Below are 16,974 nucleotides of genomic sequence, written 5' to 3'. Positions count from 1 at the left end.
TACCTTCCAGACGCCCCCCCTCCAGACACTTCCCCCTACCTTCCAGACCCCTCCCCCTCCAGACACTTCCCCCTACCTCCAGACGCCCCCCCCCCTCCAGACACTTCCCCCTACCTTCCAGACGCCCCCCCTCCAGACACTTCCCCCTACCTTCCAGACACCCCCCCCTCCAGACACTTCCCCTACCTTCCAGACGCCCCCCCTCCAGACACTTCCCCCTACCTTCCAGACGCCCCCCCCCTCCAGACACTTCCCCCTACCTTCCAGACCCCTCCCCCTCCAGACACTTCCCCCTACCTTCCAGACGCCCCCCCTCCAGACACTTCCCCCTACCTTCCAGACACCCCCCCCCTCCAGACACTTCCCCCTACCTTCCAGACGCCCCCCCTCCAGACACTTCCCCCTACCTTCCAGACGCCCCCCCCTCCAGTCACTTCCCCCTACCTTCCAGACCCCCTCCCCCTCCAGACACTTCCCCCTACCTTCCAGACCCCTCCCCCTCCAGACACTTCCCCTACCTTCAGACCCCTCCCCCTCCAGACACTTCCCCCTACCTTCCAGACCCCCCCCCTCCAGACACTTCCCCCTACCTTCCAGACGCCCCCCTCCAGACACTTCCCCCTACCTTCCAGACGCCCCCCCCTCCAGACACTTCCCCCTACCTTCCAGACCCCCCCCCTCCAGACACTTCCCCCTACCTTCCAGACGCCCCCCCCCTCCAGACACTTCCCCCTACCTTCCAGACGCCCCCCCCCTCCAGACACTTCCCCCTACCTTCCAGACCCCCCCCTCCAGACACTTCCCCCTACCTTCCAGACCCCCCCCTCCAGACACTTCCCCCTACCTTCCAGGAAGAGGAGCAGCATGGAGCAGCATGAAGAGGAGCAGCATGTAGAGGAGCAGCATGTAGAAGCATGTGTAGAGGAGCAGCACGGAGCAGCATGAAGAGGAGCAGCATGGAGCAGCATGAAGAGGAGCAGCATGTAGAGGAGCAGCATGTAGAAGCATGTGTAGAGGAGCAGCACGGAGCAGCATGAAGAGGAGCAGCATGGAGCAGCATGAAGAGGAGCAGCATGTAGAGGAGCAGCATGTAGAAGCATGTGTAGAGGAGCAGCACGGAGCAGCATGAAGAGGAGCAGCATGGAGCAGCATGTGTAGAGGAGCAGCATGTGTAGAGGAGCAGCATGTGTAGAGGAGCAGCATGTGTAGAGGAGCAGCATGGAGCAGCATGTGTAGAGGAGCAGCATGTGTAGAGGAGCAGCATGTGTAGAGGAGCAGCATGTGTAGAGGAGCAGCATGTGTAGAGGAGTAGCATGGAGCAGCATGTACAGTATGCGGTGGTTGATCATCATTGATGTATACGGTTAGTGTGTGTGTGTGTGTGTGTGTGTGTGTGTGTGTGTGTGTGTGTGTGTGTGTGTGTGTGTGTGTGTTGGCGGTAGCCGACAGACAGGATGACGCGAGGGTATTATTATAGATGTGTGTCTGCTGTGTTGGACAGCTCCCCGTTTCTACTTCCTGGTTCCATGCTGACCACTTCCTTCCTGGACAGGAAACAGGGTCAACCACTGCGGAGTCACCCTGAGAGTGTGTGTGTGTGTGTTGTAGGGGTCACCGAGACTTGCTGAGTCATAAGGATGGTGTGTGTGTGTGTGTGTGTGTGTGTGTGTGTGTGTGTGTGTGTGTGTGTGTGTGTGTGTGTGTGTGTGTGTGTGTGTAGTTACCATGAACAGCATGGTCCTGTTCCCCTGCAGGCTGGTGGGCTGTACTCCAGCGGTGTGTGTGTGTAGATCAGGTGACAGGCCGTTCTCATCCAGGGCCCGGAGGCAGGGGGAAACTGGGGTCCGATTTGAAACACCACCGGCCTCCCACCACTGTAGCCTCCTCCCCCGAAACCTCCATCCCCAATTCCTCCGTTCATTTTTAGCGTAGGTAAAGTCAGAGCTCTCAGCAGCCCGTCTACCAATCCGCCGCCACTTTCTGGTTTAGGACCTCCCCCGGAGCCTATGGATTGGCTGAATTTCTCGATGCACTCGTCAATCAAGGCGGGCGGGGCTTTCTTGTGAGCCGACGGTCACTCTTCCGCAGAACAGGACCTCGAACCTCTTCGTGAACGCGCTGGCCGAGGACGACGAGGACGCACAGTCTTCTGTGGAAGAGGCGGCGGGTTTAGGAGCCGCGAGGTCATCGTTGCGCGCCGAGCTCTTCCCAGCCTGACGCAGCTTACTGATGATCTCAGGGACCTGGAGGGGAGGGAGGGGAGAGAGGGAGGGAGGGAGGGAGGGAGGGAGGGAGGGAGGGGAGGGAGGGAGGGGAGACTTAGTCATGGGTGCTTCTTGGCTTAGAGTTGAGGAAAGACTGACTGCATCACTTCTTCTCTTTATAAGAAACATTAATGTGTTAAAAAAATCACAAATTGTTTGCAGAGTCAACTCACACACAGCTCTGACACACACACACACACACAGCTCTGACACACACACAGGTCTGACACACACACCACACAGCTCTGACACACACACACACACAGGTCTGACACACACACACACTCACACAGCTCTGACACACACACACACACCACAGCTCTGACACACACACACACACACACACACACACAGCTCTGACACAGACACACACACACAGCTCTGACACAGACACACACACACACACAGCTCTGACACACACACACACACACACACACACACACACACACACAGCTCTGACACACACAATTATCCCACCAGATTTGCCACCAGGGGTCTTTTCACAGTCCCCCAAATCCAGAACCAATTCCAGAAAAGCGTACAGTATTATACAGAGCCCTTATTGCATGGAACTTCCTTCCATCTCATAATGCTTTAAAATAAAACAGCAAACCTGGTTTAATAAAACAGATGAAGCAGCACCTTCGCTGCAGAAAGCCTCTCCCTTATTGGACCTGGATAGTTTGTGTGTATGTATTGATATGTAGGCTACGTCTGCCTTTTTTAAAACATTTAAATTAGTTCTGTCTTTGAGCTGTTCTTGTCTAATGTCGTTCTGTATTATGTTTGTCATGTTTTGTGTGGACCCCCCCAGGAAGAGTAGCTGCTGCTTTTGCAACAGCTAAAAGGGGATCCCTAGTAAAATACCCCGAATAAAAGCTCTGTTCTGTTCAGACCGGGCCGGACGCTGAGGTCCGTGGAGCCACCACACCTCTATGGGCTGACATGACGGACGGCGTCATGACAATTAAGGTTCCCTGCTGAGACTCGACCGGACTAGAATTACCATCTCAAACAACACTCACTGCCCTGATACTGTCCTCTAGCACATCTCTCTAGTCTGTCTCTTCGTTCGTTCGTCTCTGTCTGTCTCCGTCCGTCTCCGTCTGTCTCCGTCTGTCTCCGTCTGTCTCCGTCTGTCTGTCTTCTCCTCCCTGTCTGTCTGTCTGTCTGTCTGTCTGCCTTCTCCTGCGCCTGTCTGTCTGTCTTCTCCTCCCTGTGTTCTGTCTGTCTGTCTTCTCCTCCCTGTGTCTGTCTGTCTGTCTTCTCCTGTCTGTCTTCTCCTCCCTGTCTGTCTGTCTCCTCCTCCCTCTGTCTCTCCTCTCCACTACTGAACATGACTTACTGTGCATCATACCTGTATGTTATGTTGCTAGGTTACAGCTGAGGTCTCCATGACTACATGTACTATATCTGTGAATATCATTATGCCACAGCGCCTGCAGAAAGTATTCAGACCCCTCAACTTATTTCCACATTTTGTTGTGTTACAGCCTGGATTCAAAATGGATTAAATAGATTGTATTTCATCACCCATCTACACACAATACCCCATAATGACAAAGTGAAAACATGTTTTTTTTAGAATTTTTTGCAAATTTATTGAAAATGAAATACAGAAATATCTCATTTACATAAGTATTCACACGCCTGTGTCAATACTTTGTAGAAGCACCTTTGGTGGCGACTACAGCTTTGAGTCGTCTTGGGTAGGTCCGCGTCAGCTTCGAGTCGAGTCGTCTTGGGTAGGTCCGCGTCAGCTTCGAGTCGAGTCGTCTTGGGTAGGTCCGCGTCAGCTTCGAGTCGAGTCGTCTTGGGTAGGTCCGCGTCAGCTTCGAGTCGAGTCGTCTTGGGGAGGTCCGCGTCAGCTTCGAGTCGAGTCGTCTTGGGGAGGTCCGCGTCAGCTTCGAGTCGAGTCGTCTTGGGTAGGTCCGCGTCAGCTTCGAGTCGAGTCGTCTTGGGTAGGTCCGCGTCAGCTTCGAGTCGAGTCGTCTTGGGTAGGTCCGCGTCAGCTTCGAGTCGAGTCGTCTTGGGTAGGTCCGCGTCAGCTTCGAGTCGAGTCGTCTTGGGTAGGTCCGCGTCAGCTTCGAGTCGAGTCGTCTTGGGTAGGTCCGCGTCAGCTTCGAGTCGAGTCGTCTTGGGTAGGTCCGCGTCAGCTTCGAGTCGAGTCGTCTTGGGTAGGTCCGCGTCAGCTTCGAGTCGAGTCGTCTTGGGTAGGTCCGCGTCAGCTTCGAGTCGAGTCGTCTTGGGTAGGTCCGCGTCAGCTTCGAGTCGAGTCGTCTTGGGTAGGTCCGCGTCAGCTTCAAATCGAGTCGTCTTGGGTAGGTCCGCGTCAGCTTCGAGTCGAGTCGTCTTGGGTAGGTCCGCGTCAGCTTCGAGTCGAGTCGTCTTGGGTAGGTCCGCGTCAGCTTCGAGTCGAGTCGTCTTGGGTAGGTCCGCGTCAGCTTCGAGTCGAGTCGTCTTGGGTAGGTCCGCGTCAGCTTCGAGTCGAGTCGTCTTGGGTAGGTCCGCGTCAGCTTCGAGTCGAGTCGTCTTGGGTAGGTCCGCGTCAGCTTCGAGTCGAGTCGTCTTGGGTAGGTCCGCGTCAGCTTCGAGTCGAGTCGTCTTGGGTAGGTCCGCGTCAGCTTCGAGTCGAGTCGTCTTGGGTAGGTCCGCGTCAGCTTCGAGTCGAGTCGTCTTGGGTAGGTCCGCGTCAGCTTCGAGTCGAGTCGTCTTGGGTAGGTCCGCGTCAGCTTCGAGGCGAGTCGTCTTGGGTAGGTCCGCGTCAGCTTCGAGTCGAGTCGTCTTGGGTAGGTCCGCGTCAGCTTCGAGTCGAGCCGTCTTGGGTAGGTCCGCGTCAGCTTCGAGTCGAGCCGTCTTGGGTAGGTCCGCGTCAGCTTCGAGTCGAGCCGTCTTGGGTAGGTCCGCGTCAGCTTCGAGTCGAGCCGTCTTGGGTAGGTCCGCGTCAGCTTCGAGTCGAGCCGTCTTGGGTAGGTCCGCGTCAGCTTCGAGTCGAGCCGTCTTGGGTAGGTCCGCGTCAGCTTCGAGTCGAGCCGTCTTGGGTAGGTCCGCGTCAGCTTCGAGTCGAGTCGTCTTGGGTAGGTCCGCGTCAGCTTCGAGTCGAGTCGTCTTGGGTAGGTCCGCGTCAGCTTCGAGTCGAGTCGTCTTGGGTAGGTCCGCGTCAGCTTCGAGTCGAGTCGTCTTGGGTAGGTCCGCGTCAGCTTCGAGTCGAGTCGTCTTGGGTAGGTCCGCGTCAGCTTCGAGTCGAGTCGTCTTGGGTAGGTCCGCGTCAGCTTCGAGTCGAGTCGTCTTGGGTAGGTCCGCGTCAGCTTCGAGTCGAGTCGTCTTGGGTAGGTCCGCGTCAGCTTCGAGTCGAGTCGTCTTGGGTAGGTCCGCGTCAGCTTCGAGTCGAGTCGTCTTGGGTAGGTCCGCGTCAGCTTCGAGTCGAGTCGTCTTGGGTAGGTCCGCGTCAGCTTCGAGTCGAGTCGTCTTGGGTAGGTCCGCGTCAGCTTCGAGTCGAGTCGTCTTGGGTAGGTCCGCGTCAGCTTCGAGTCGAGTCGTCTTGGGTAGGTCCGCGTCAGCTTCGAGTCGAGTCGTCTTGGGTAGGGTCCGCGTCAGCTTCGAGTCGAGCCGTCTTGGGTAGGTCCGCGTCAGCTTCGAGTCGAGTCGTCTTGGGTAGGTCCGCGTCAGCTTCGAGTCGAGTCGTCTTGGGAAGGTCCGCGTCAGCTTCGAGTCGTCTTGGGAAGGTCTGCATCAGCTTTATACATCTGGATTTTCTCCCATTGTTCCTTGCAGATTTTCTTAAGCTCTGTTAAGTTAGATGGGGAGCGGCGGTGAACAGCAATCTTCAAGTCTTTCCACAGCGTTTCAATGGGATTCAAGTCTGGGCTTTGGCTGGGCCACTCAAGGAACTTCACATTCTAGTTCTGAAGCCATTCCAGCGTTGCTTTGGCTGTATGCTTGGGGTCAATGTCCTGTTGGAACGCAAATCTTCCCCGCAGTCTAAGGTCGTTTGCACTCCAAGCGGGTTCTCATCAAGGATTTGCCTGTATTTGGTTCCATTCATTGTTCTCTCCATCCTTACCGGTCTCCCAATCCCTGCTGCTGAAAAGCATCCCCATAGCATGATGCTGCCACCACCATGCTTCACGGTAAAGACGGTGTTAGACAGGTGATGAGCGGTGCCTGGACCACAGAATCGTTTGCCTTTTGCTCTCAGAGTCTTTCAACCTGCCTTTTTGCAAACTCCAGGTGTGCTGTCATGTGCCTTTTTAATCAGGGAGTGGTTTCCGTCTGGCCACTCCCCCCCCCCCCCATAAAGCCCAGATTGGTGAAGTGTTGTAGAGACCGTTGTCCTTCTGGCAGGTTCTCCCATCTCACCTCAGGCACGCGGTAGTTCTGCCAGAGTGACCATTGGGTTCTTGGTCCCCTCCCTGACCAAGGTCCTTCTTGCCCGGTTGCCTCAGTTGTTGGTCAGACAGTGACCTCTAGGCAGAGTCTGGGTAGCTCTGGAGAGCACTGTGCTCTTGGAAACTTTCAAAATTGTTTTATAACCTCCCCCCTCAGATATACGCCTGATCCACAATTCTCTCTCTCTCTCAGAGATCTCCGGACAGTTCCTTGGACTTCACGGTATAGTTTCTGCTCTGACATGCACTGTCCACTATGGGACTTTTACATAGACAGGTGTGTTTCACGTTCAAAAACGAATTAAAATTGGCCACAGGTGAACTCCAATCAAGTTGTGGCGACATCAAGGATGATCAAAGGAAATTGGATGCACCTGAGCTCAATGTGGAGTGTCAACGTAAAGGGGTGTGACTACTTACGTAAATGAGATACATTATATATACACACACACACACACTAATGTCGACACCCCTTCATATTGCTAGGATTCTTCCATTTCAGCCACACCCATGGCTGACAGGTGTATAAAAAAAAACAGGCACACAGCCATGTAACCGCCATAGACAAACATTGGCATTAGAATGGTCCTTACGACGCACAATTGGACCAGTATCGTCCGGGTTTAGGGGGGAGGGTTTGGCGTCATTGTAAAATAAGAATGTGTTCTTAACTGACTTGCCTAGTTAAATAAAAAGGTTAAAATAAAAATTGTACAAAATGTAAAAATTAAAAGTGAAGAGTGATTCAGTGATTTTCAATGTGGCACCACCACCTTTTCCAACAAGGTCAGTAGGTAAAATGTCTGTCCTGCGTAGTGCTAACCCGGTCAACTGTAAGTGCTGTTATTGTGAAGTGGAAACAGCTAGGAGCAACAACGGCTCAGACGCAAAGTGGTAGGCCACACAAGCTTACAGAACTGGACCGCCGAGTGCTGAAGCGCGTAAAAATCGTCTGTCCTCGGTTTGCACAACCTCACTACCGAGTTCCAAACTGCCTCTGGAAGCAACGTCAGCACAAGAACTGTTAGTCGAGAGCTTCATGAAATGGGTTTCCATGGCCGAGCAGCCGCACACAAGCCTTAAGATCACCATGCGCAATGCCGAGCGTCGGCTGGAGTGGTGTAAAGCTCGGCACCACTGGACTCTGGAGCAGTGGAAATGGGTTCTCTGGAGTGATGCAGTTTCGACGGACCAATCTGGGTTTGGCGGATGCCAGGGAGAACGCTACCTGCCCCAATGCATAGTGCCAACTGTAAAGTTTGGTGGAGGAGGAATAATGGTCTGGGGCTGTTTTTCATTGTTCGGGGGCCCCCTTAGTTCCAGTGAAGGGACATTTTAACGTTACAGCATACAATGACATTCTAGACAATTCTGTACTTTCAACTTTGTGGCAACTGTTTGGGGAAGGCCCTTTGCTGTTTCAGCATGACAAAGCCCTCGTGCACAAAGCGAGGTCCATACATTAATGGTTTGTTGAGATCGGTGTGGAAGAACTAGACTGGCCTGCACAGAGCCCTGACCTCAACCCCATCGAACACCTTTGGGATGAATTGGAACGCTGACTGCGAGCCAGGGCCTAATCGCCCAACATCGGTGCCCGACCTCACTAATGCTCTTGTGGCTGAATGGTAGCAAGTCCCCGCAGCAATGTCCCAACATCTAGTGGAAAGCCTTCCCAGAAGAGAGGAGGCTGTTATAGCAGCAATGTCCCAACATCTAGTGGAAAGCCTTCCCAGAAGAGTGGAGGCTGTTATAGCAGCAATGTCCCAACATCTAGTGGAAAGCCTTCCCAGAAGAGTGGAGTGCTGTTATAGCAAGCAATGTCCCAACATCTAGTGGAAAGCCTTCCCAGAAGAGTGGAGGCTGTTATAGGAGCAATGTTCCCAACATCTAGTGGAAAGCCTTCCCAGAAGAGTGGAGGCTGTTATAGCAGCAATGTCCCAACATCTAGTGGAAAATCCTTCCCAGAAGAGTGGAGGCTGTTATAGGAGCAATGTCCCAACATCTAGTGGAAAGCCTTCCCAGAAGAGTGGAGGCTGTTATAGCAGCAATGGGGGGACCAACTCCATTGTAATGCCCATGATTTTGTAATGAGATGATGGATGAACAGGTGTCCACATACAGAAATACACAACATGACCGAAAGTATTTCCATTTTCAATAAATTTGCAAAGATTTTAAAAAAACAACAACATGTTTTCACTTTGTCATTATGAGGGTATTGTGTGTAGTTTGGTGAGACCAAAAAATATATATCACATTTTGAATTCAGGCAGTAAGAAGAACATGTGGAATAAAGGTATATGAATACTTTCTGAAGGCAGTGTGTGTTTCTGACTGGATCTGAAGGCAGTGTGTGTTTCTGACTGGATCTGAAGGCAGTGTGTGTTTCTGACTGGATCTGAAGGCAGTGTGTGGTTTCTGACTGGATCTGAAGGCAGTGTGTGTTTCTGACTGATCTGAAGGCAGTGTGTGTTTCTGACTGGATCTGAAGGCAGTGTGCGTTTCTGACTGGATCTGAAGGCAGTGTGTGTTTCTGACTGGATCTGAAGGCAGTGTGTGTTTCTGACTGGATCTGAAGGCAGTGTTGTTTCTGACTGGATCTGAAGGCAGTGTGTGTTTCTGACTGGATCTGAAGGCAGTGGTGTGTTTCTGACTGGATCTGAAGGCAGTGTGTGTTTCTGACTGGATCTGAAGGCAGTGTGTGTTTCTGACTGGATCTGAAGGCAGTGTGTGTTTCTGACTGGATCTGAAGGCAGTGTGTGTTTCTGACTGGATCTGAAGGCAGTGTGTGTTTCTGACTGGATCTGAAAGCAGTGGTGTTTCTGACTGGATCTGAAGGCAGTGTGTGTTTCTGACTGGATCTGAAGGCAGTGTGTGTTTCTGACTGGATCTGAAGGCAGTGTGTGTTTCTGACTGGATCTGAAGGCAGTGTGTGTTTCTGACTGGATCTGAAGGCAGTGTGTGTTTCTGGACTGGATCTGAAGGCAGTGTGTGTTTTCTGACTGGATCTGAAGGCAGTGTGTGTTTCTGACTGGATCTGAAGGCAGTGTGTGTTTCTGACTGGATCTGAAGGCAGTGTGTGTTTCTGACTGGATCTGAAGGCAGTGTGTGTTTCTGACTGGATCTGAAGGCAGTGTGTGTTTCTGACTGGATCTGAAGGCAGTGTGTGTTTCTGACTGGATCTGAAGGCAGTGTGTGTTTCTGACTGGACCTGAAGGCAGTGTGTGTTTCTGACTGGACAGTATTTGATAGTGTGTCAGACAGAAGACGCTAGAAACAGGCCTGGTGACTCAACATGAGGTCATGTGATTGGCCTGCCTGTTTCCCTGCCGAAACAACACATCAATAGAGTTGGTTGGTTGGTTGACTGGCTGGCTGGCTGGCTGACTGGCTGACAACATCTCAGACAGGGTCAGGTCTGGTCTTGTCTTGGGATGTTTGTGTAATGTGTTCTCTTTCACAATGGCTGGCTGACTGGCTGACTGACTGACTGGCTGGCTGGCTGACTGGTTGACTGGCTGGCTGACTGACTGGCTGGCTGACTGGCTGAGGCCTAGCTAGATATATTCTACAGTAGGTTATGTAGAGGGAGAGAGACGGCTGGCTGACTGGCTGACTGGCTGAGGCCAAGCTAGATATATTCTACAGTAGGTTATGTAGAGGGAGAGAGACGGCTGGCTGACTGGCTGAGGCCAAGCTAGATATATTCTACAGTAGGTTATGTAGAGGGAGAGAGACGGCTGGCTGACTGGCTGAGGCCAAGCTAGATATATTCTACAGTAGGTTATGTAGAGGGAGAGAGACGGCTGGCTGACTGGCTGACTGGCTGAGGCCAAGCTAGATATATTCTACAGTAGGTTATGTAGAGGGAGAGAGACGGCTGGCTGACTGGCTGAGGCCAAGCTAGATATATTCTACAGTAGGTTATGTAGAGGGAGAGAGACGGCTGGCTGACTGGCTGAGGTCTAGCTAGATATATTCTACAGTAGGTTATGTAGAGGGAGAGAGACGGCTGGCTGACTGGCTGAGGCCAAGCTAGATATATTCTACAGTAGGTTATGTAGAGGGAGAGAGACGGCTGGCTGACTGGCTGAGGCCAAGCTAGATATATTCTACAGTAGGTTATGTAGAGGGAGAGAGACGGCTGGCTGACTGGCTGAGGTCTAGCTAGATATATTCTACAGTAGGTTATGTAGAGGGAGAGAGACGGCTGGCTGACTGGCTGAGGCCAAGCTAGATATATTCTACAGTAGGTTATGTAGAGGGAGAGAGACGGCTGGCTGACTGGCTGAGGCCAAGCTAGATATATTCTACAGTAGGTTATGTAGAGGGAGAGAGACGGCTGGCTGACTGGCTGAGGCCAAGCTAGATATATTCTACAGTAGGTTATGTAGAGGGAGAGAGACGGCTGGCTGACTGGCTGACTGGCTGAGGCCAAGCTAGATATATTCTACAGTAGGTTATGTAGAGGGAGAGAGACGGCTGGCTGACTGGCTGACTGGCTGAGGCCAAGCTAGATATATTCTACAGTAGGTTATGTAGAGGGAGAGAGACGGCTGGCTGACTGGCTGAGGCCAAGCTAGATATATTCTACAGTAGGTTATGTAGAGGGAGAGAGACGGCTGGCTGACTGGCTGACTGGCTGAGGCCAAGCTAGATATATTCTACAGTAGGTTATGTAGAGGGAGAGAGACGGCTGGCTGACTGGCTGACTGGCTGAGGCCAAGCTAGATATATTCTACAGTAGGTTATGTAGAGGGAGAGAGACGGCTGGCTGACTGGCTGACTGGCTGAGGCCAAGCTAGATATATTCTACAGTAGGTTATGTAGAGGGAGAGAGACGGCTGGCTGACTGGCTGAGGCCAAGCTAGATATATTCTACAGTAGGTTATGTAGAGGGAGAGAGACGGCTGGCTGACTGGCTGAGGCCAAGCTAGATATATTCTACAGTAGGTTATGTAGAGGGAGAGAGACGGCTGGCTGACTGGCTGACTGGCTGAGGCCAAGCTAGATATATTCTACAGTAGGTTATGTAGAGGGAGAGAGACGGCTGGCTGACTGGCTGAGGCCAAGCTAGATATATTCTACAGTAGGTTATGTAGAGGGAGAGAGACGGATTGATAGAGAGACTGTGTGTGTAGAGTCCTACTACAGACCAGGGTAGTGTCCTACTACAGACCAGGGTAGTGTCCTACTATAGACCAGGGTAGTGTCCTACTATAGACCAGGGTAGTGTACTACTACAGACCAGGGTAGTGTCCTACTATAGACCAGGGTAGTGTCCTACTACAGACCAGGGTAGTGTACTACTACAGACCAGGGTAGTGTACTACTACAGACCAGGGTAGTGTACTACTACAGACCAGGGTAGTGTACTACTATAGACCAGGGTAGTGTACTACTACAGACCAGGGTAGTGTACTACTATAGACCAGGGTAGTGTACTACTACAGACCAGGGTAGTGTACTACTACAGACCAGGGTAGTGTCCTACTACAGACCAGGGTAGTGTCCTACTACAGACCAGGGTAGTGTCCTACTACAGACCAGGGTAGTGTCCTACTACAGACCAGGGTAGTGTCCTACTACAGACCAGGGTAGTGTACTACTACAGACCAGGGTAGTGTACTACTACAGACCAGGGTAGTGTCCTACTACAGACCAGGGTAGTGTCCTACTACAGACCAGGGTAGTGTCCTACTACAGACCAGGGTAGTGTCCTACTACAGACCAGGGTAGTGTCCTACTACAGACCAGGGTAGTGTCCTACTACAGACCAGGGTAGTGTACTACTACAGACCAGGGTAGTGTACTACTACAGACCAGGGTAGTGTACTACTCTCAGCCCATAGGGAATAGGGTGCCATATGAGACTCTTGTTCACAGAAATCACCGTTGAGAACAGGAAGTTAGCTGGACCAGTGGCTGTGACTAACCCCAGTCATGGCGTGTGTGTGTGTGTGTGTGTGTGTAACCGCTGTACTATACATTACCACTCACTGCTAGCTCATACAAGAAGATACCGCTAGCTTCCAGCTCTGCAGGCTACCTTTCCTTGCTAGCTTCCAGCTCTGCAGGCTACCTTTCCTTGCTAGCTTCCAGCTCTGCAGGCTACCTTTCCTTGCTAGCTTCCAGCTCTATAGGCTACCTTTCCTTGCTAGCTTCCAGCTCTATAGGCTACCTTTCCTTGCTAGCTTCCAGCTCTGCAGGCTACCTTTCCTTGCTAGCTTCCAGCTCTGCAGGCTACCTTTCCTTGCGAGCTTCCAGCTCTGCAGGCTACCTTTCCTTGCTAGCTTCCAGCTCTATAGGCTACCTTTCCTTGCTAGCTTCCAGCTCTGCAGGCTACCTTTCCTTGCTAGCTTCCAGCTCTATAGGCTACCTTTCCTTGCTAGCTTCCAGCTCTGCAGGCTACCTTTCCTTGCTAGCATCCAGCTCTATAGGCTACCTTTCCTTGCTAGCTTCCAGCTCTGCAGGCTACCTTTCCTTGCTAGCTTCCAGCTCTGCAGGCTACCTTTCCTTGCTAGCTTCCAGCTCTGCAGGCTACCTTTCCTTGCTAGCTTCCAGCTCTGCAGGCTACCTTTCCTTGCTAGCTTCCAGCTCTATAGGCTAACTTTCCTTGCTAGCTTCCAGCTCTATAGGCTAACTTTCCTTGCTAGCTTCCAGTTCTATAAGCCAACTTTCCTTGCTAGCTTCCAGCTCTGCAGGCTACCTTTCCTTGCTAGCTTCCAGCTCTATAGGCTACCTTTCCTTGCTAGCTTCCAGCTCTATAGGCTACCTTTCCTTGCTAGCTTCCAGCTCTATAGGCTACCTTTCCTTGCTAGCTTCCAGCTCTGCAGGCTACCTTTCCTTGCTAGCTTCCAGCTCTATAGGCTACCTTTCCTTGCTAGCTTCCAGCTCTTAGGCTACCTTTCCTTGCTAGCTTCCAGCTCTATAGGCTACCTTTCCTTGCTAGCTTCCAGCTCTATAGGCTACCTTTCCTTGCGAGCTTCCAGCTCTATAGGCTACCTTTCCTTGCTAGCTTCCAGCTCTATAGGCTACCTTTCCTTGCTAGCTTCCAGCTCTGCAGGCTACCTTTCCTTGCTAGCTTCCAGCTCTGCAGGCTACCTTTCCTTGCTAGCTTCCAGCTCTGCAGGCTACCTTTCCTTGCTAGCTTCCAGCTCTATAGGCTACCTTTCCTTGCTAGCTTCCAGCTCTATAGGCTACCTTTCCTTGCTAGCTTCCAGCTCTATAGGCTACCTTTCCTTGCTAGCTTCCAGCTCTATAGGCTACCTTTCCTTGCTAGCTTCCAGCTCTATAGGCTACCTTTCCTTGCTAGCTTCCAGCTCTATAGGCTACCTTTCCTTGCGAGCTTCCAGCTCTATAGGCTACCTTTCCTTGCTAGCTTCCAGCTCTATAGGCTACCTTTCCTTGCTAGCTTCCAGCTCTATAGGCTACCTTTCCTTGCTAGCTTCCAGCTCTATAGGCTACCTTTCCTTGCGAGCTTCCAGCTCTATAGGCTACCTTTCCTTGCTAGCTTCCAGCTCTATAGGCTACCTTTCCTTGCTAGCTTCCAGCTCTATAGGCTACCTTTCCTTGCTAGCTTCCAGCTCTGCAGGCTACCTTTCCTTGCTAGCTTCCAGCTCTGCAGGCTACCTTTCCTTGCTAGCTTCCAGCTCTGCAGGCTACCTTTCCTTGCTAGCTTCCAGCTCTATAGGCTACCTTTCCTTGCTAGCTTCCAGCTCTATAGGCTACCTTTCCTTGCTAGCTTCCAGCTGAAGGTGAAAATCTATTCACTACCCTAGTGCGTTGTTAACCAAAACGCAAAATCTAGCTGATTTCCAATACTTTTTCTTTCCCGCCTCACATCTCTCCCCAGTCAAGATAATATTTGCTTGAGCCTCAAACTGACTGTGTGTGTGTGTGTGTATGACATCATGGGTCTTAAAGAGACAGCGCACACTTTCAGAAAATAATAGGAAGAAGGTAAACAAATAGTTTTTCCATCTGTAGCCTCATGATCCTCAGCCAAAACCAGCTCAATAACTCAATGCATGACACACTCCCGGTGAATATGCATTGAACCTGTGGAAGGAGTCAGCTCTGCATGGAAACGCCAGTCATTTCTTCTCATCCTGTACACTGGATTAAAGGAACAAAACATCGATGTTTTGGGTCCGTGGCCAGGAAACTCCCCAGACCTTAATCCCATTCAGAACTTGTTGTCAATCCTCAAGAGGCGGGTGGACAAACAAAAAAACACACAAATTCTGACAAACTCCAAGCATTGATTTATGCAAGAAATGGGCTGCCATCAGTCAGGATGTGGCCCAGAAGGTAATTGACAGCATGCCAGGGCGGATTGCAGAAGGCTTGAAAAGAAGGGTCAGCACTACAAATATTGACTCTTTTTGCATCAACTTCATGTAATTGTCAATAAAAGCCTTTGGCACTTATGAAATGCTTGTAGTAATACTTCAGTATTCCATAGTAACATCTGACAGAAATATCTAAAAGACACTGAAGCAGAAAACTTTATATTCGTGTCATTCTCAAAAACTTTTTTGCCACGACTGTAGTTAGATTGGTAAAAAAATAAAGTGAAATTGATTGTAATGAATGTATAATTTATTCATTAACGCCATACATTCAAACATGTCTAATGTAATGATGTTGAAGATCTGTCTGGATCAAAGGGCCATTCTGTGGCTTTGGATAATATGCTCTTGTTGTTTCAGATTTTATATATTTTAGTTAGTATTATTATTATTATTATTATTATTATTATTATTATTATTATTATTATTATTTATTATTATTATTATTATTATTATTAGTATTATTATTATTATTATTATTATTATTATTATTAGTATTATTATTATTATTATTATTTTTTTTTTTTACCCAAACCTGGTTTCAAAGTTCTGGTATTGTGACAACACTAGTGTATATATATGTGTATGTGTGTGTGTGTGTGTGTGTGTGTGTGTGTGTGTGTGTGTGTGTGTGTGTGTGTGTGTATATACGTGTGTGTGTGTGTGTGTGTGTGTGTATACGTGTGTGTTGTGTGTGTGTGTGTGTGTGTGTGTGTATACGTGTGTGTGTGTGTGTGTGTGTGTGTGTATACGTGTGTGTGTGTGTTGTGTGTGTGTGTATATACGTGTGTGTGTGTGTGTGTGTGTGTGTGTATACGTGTGTGTGTGTGTGTGTGTGTATACGTGTGTGTGTTGTGTGTGTGTGTGTGTGTGTGTGTGTGTGTGTATACGTGTGTGTGTATACGTGTGTGTGTTGTGTGTGTGTGTGTGTGTGTGTGTGTGTGTGTGTGTGTGTGTGTGTGTGTGTGTGTGTGTGTGTGTGTGTGTGTGTGTGTGTATGTGTGTGTGTGTGTGTGTGTGTGTGTGTGTGTGTGTGTGTGTATACGTGTGTGTGTGTGTGTGTATACGTGTGTGTGTGTATACGTGTGTGTGTGTGTGTGTGTGTGTGTGTGTGTGTGTGTGTGTGTGTGTGTGTGTGTGTGTGTGTGTGTGTGTGGCGTGATCTCGATTGGCAACACAACACTGAACAGGGGTGTAAAAGCAGGAAGTTACATAAACAGAGAAGTAAAGTCCTGTCCCAAGAACGACATGTGGACCAAACGCACATCACAGAGGACGGTCAATGATGATGCTGTAGCGTTAGATAAACAATATATAGACACAAGATCTGACTTCACAGTAATGACAATATTTACAGCTGGACTGGAGCAGTCAGTCAACCAGTCAGCCAGCCAACCAACCAGTCAGTCAGTCAGTCAGCCAGCCAGACAACCAGTCAGACAGTCAACCAGTCAGCCAGCCAACCAACCAGTCAGTCAGTCAGCCAGACAGACAACCAGTCAGACAGTCAGTCAGTCAGCTAGCCAGTCAGGATGTCTCAGCCAGCCAGTCAGATAACCAGCCAGCTAACCAGTCAGTCAACCAGTCAGCCAGCCAACCAACCAGTCAGTCAGTCAGCCAGCCAGACAGACAACCAGTCAGTCAGCTAGCCAGTCAGGATGTCTCAGCCAGCCAGTCAGCTAACCAGCCAGCTAACCAGTCAGTCAGCCAGCCAACCAGTCAGTCAGTCAGCTAGCCAGCCAGACAGACAACCAGTCAGACACTCAACCAGTCAGTCAGTCAGTCAGCCAACCAACCAGTCAGACAACCAGTCAGACAGTCAGCCAGCCAGACAGCAAGTCTCAGTCAGCCAGCCTGCCAGCCAGTGAGACAGCCAGTCAGCCAGCCAGTCAGCAAGTCTCATGCAGCCAGCCAGCCAACCAGCCAGCCAGCTAACCAGCCAGCCAGCTAACCAGCCAGCCAGCT

The 16,974-nt window shown here is 50.7% G+C and overlaps 1 protein-coding gene across 1 annotated transcript in view; it reads right to left on the bottom strand.

Moving 5' to 3' along the window:
- Positions 1-1,919: 1,919 nt before the first annotated feature.
- The window catches only part of LOC123723827 (TBC1 domain family member 1-like), a 31,354-nt gene continuing 16,299 nt past the window's right edge, over positions 1,920-16,974 (bottom strand). Inside the window, exon 2 of the mRNA XM_082973861.1 lies at positions 1,920-2,243. Coding sequence (XP_082829987.1) covers positions 2,037-2,243 — 207 coding nt within the window. The 3' untranslated portion in view covers positions 1,920-2,036. The remainder of the gene's footprint in view (positions 2,244-16,974) is intronic.

Source organism: Salmo salar, chromosome 04 (assembly GCF_965601325.2).
Source record: "Salmo salar chromosome 04, fSalSal1, whole genome shotgun sequence".
Classification (NCBI taxonomy): Eukaryota; Metazoa; Chordata; class Actinopteri; order Salmoniformes; family Salmonidae; genus Salmo; species Salmo salar.
The sequence above is the reverse complement of the archived record's forward strand: the minus strand, read 5'-3'. Positions and strand labels throughout refer to the sequence as shown.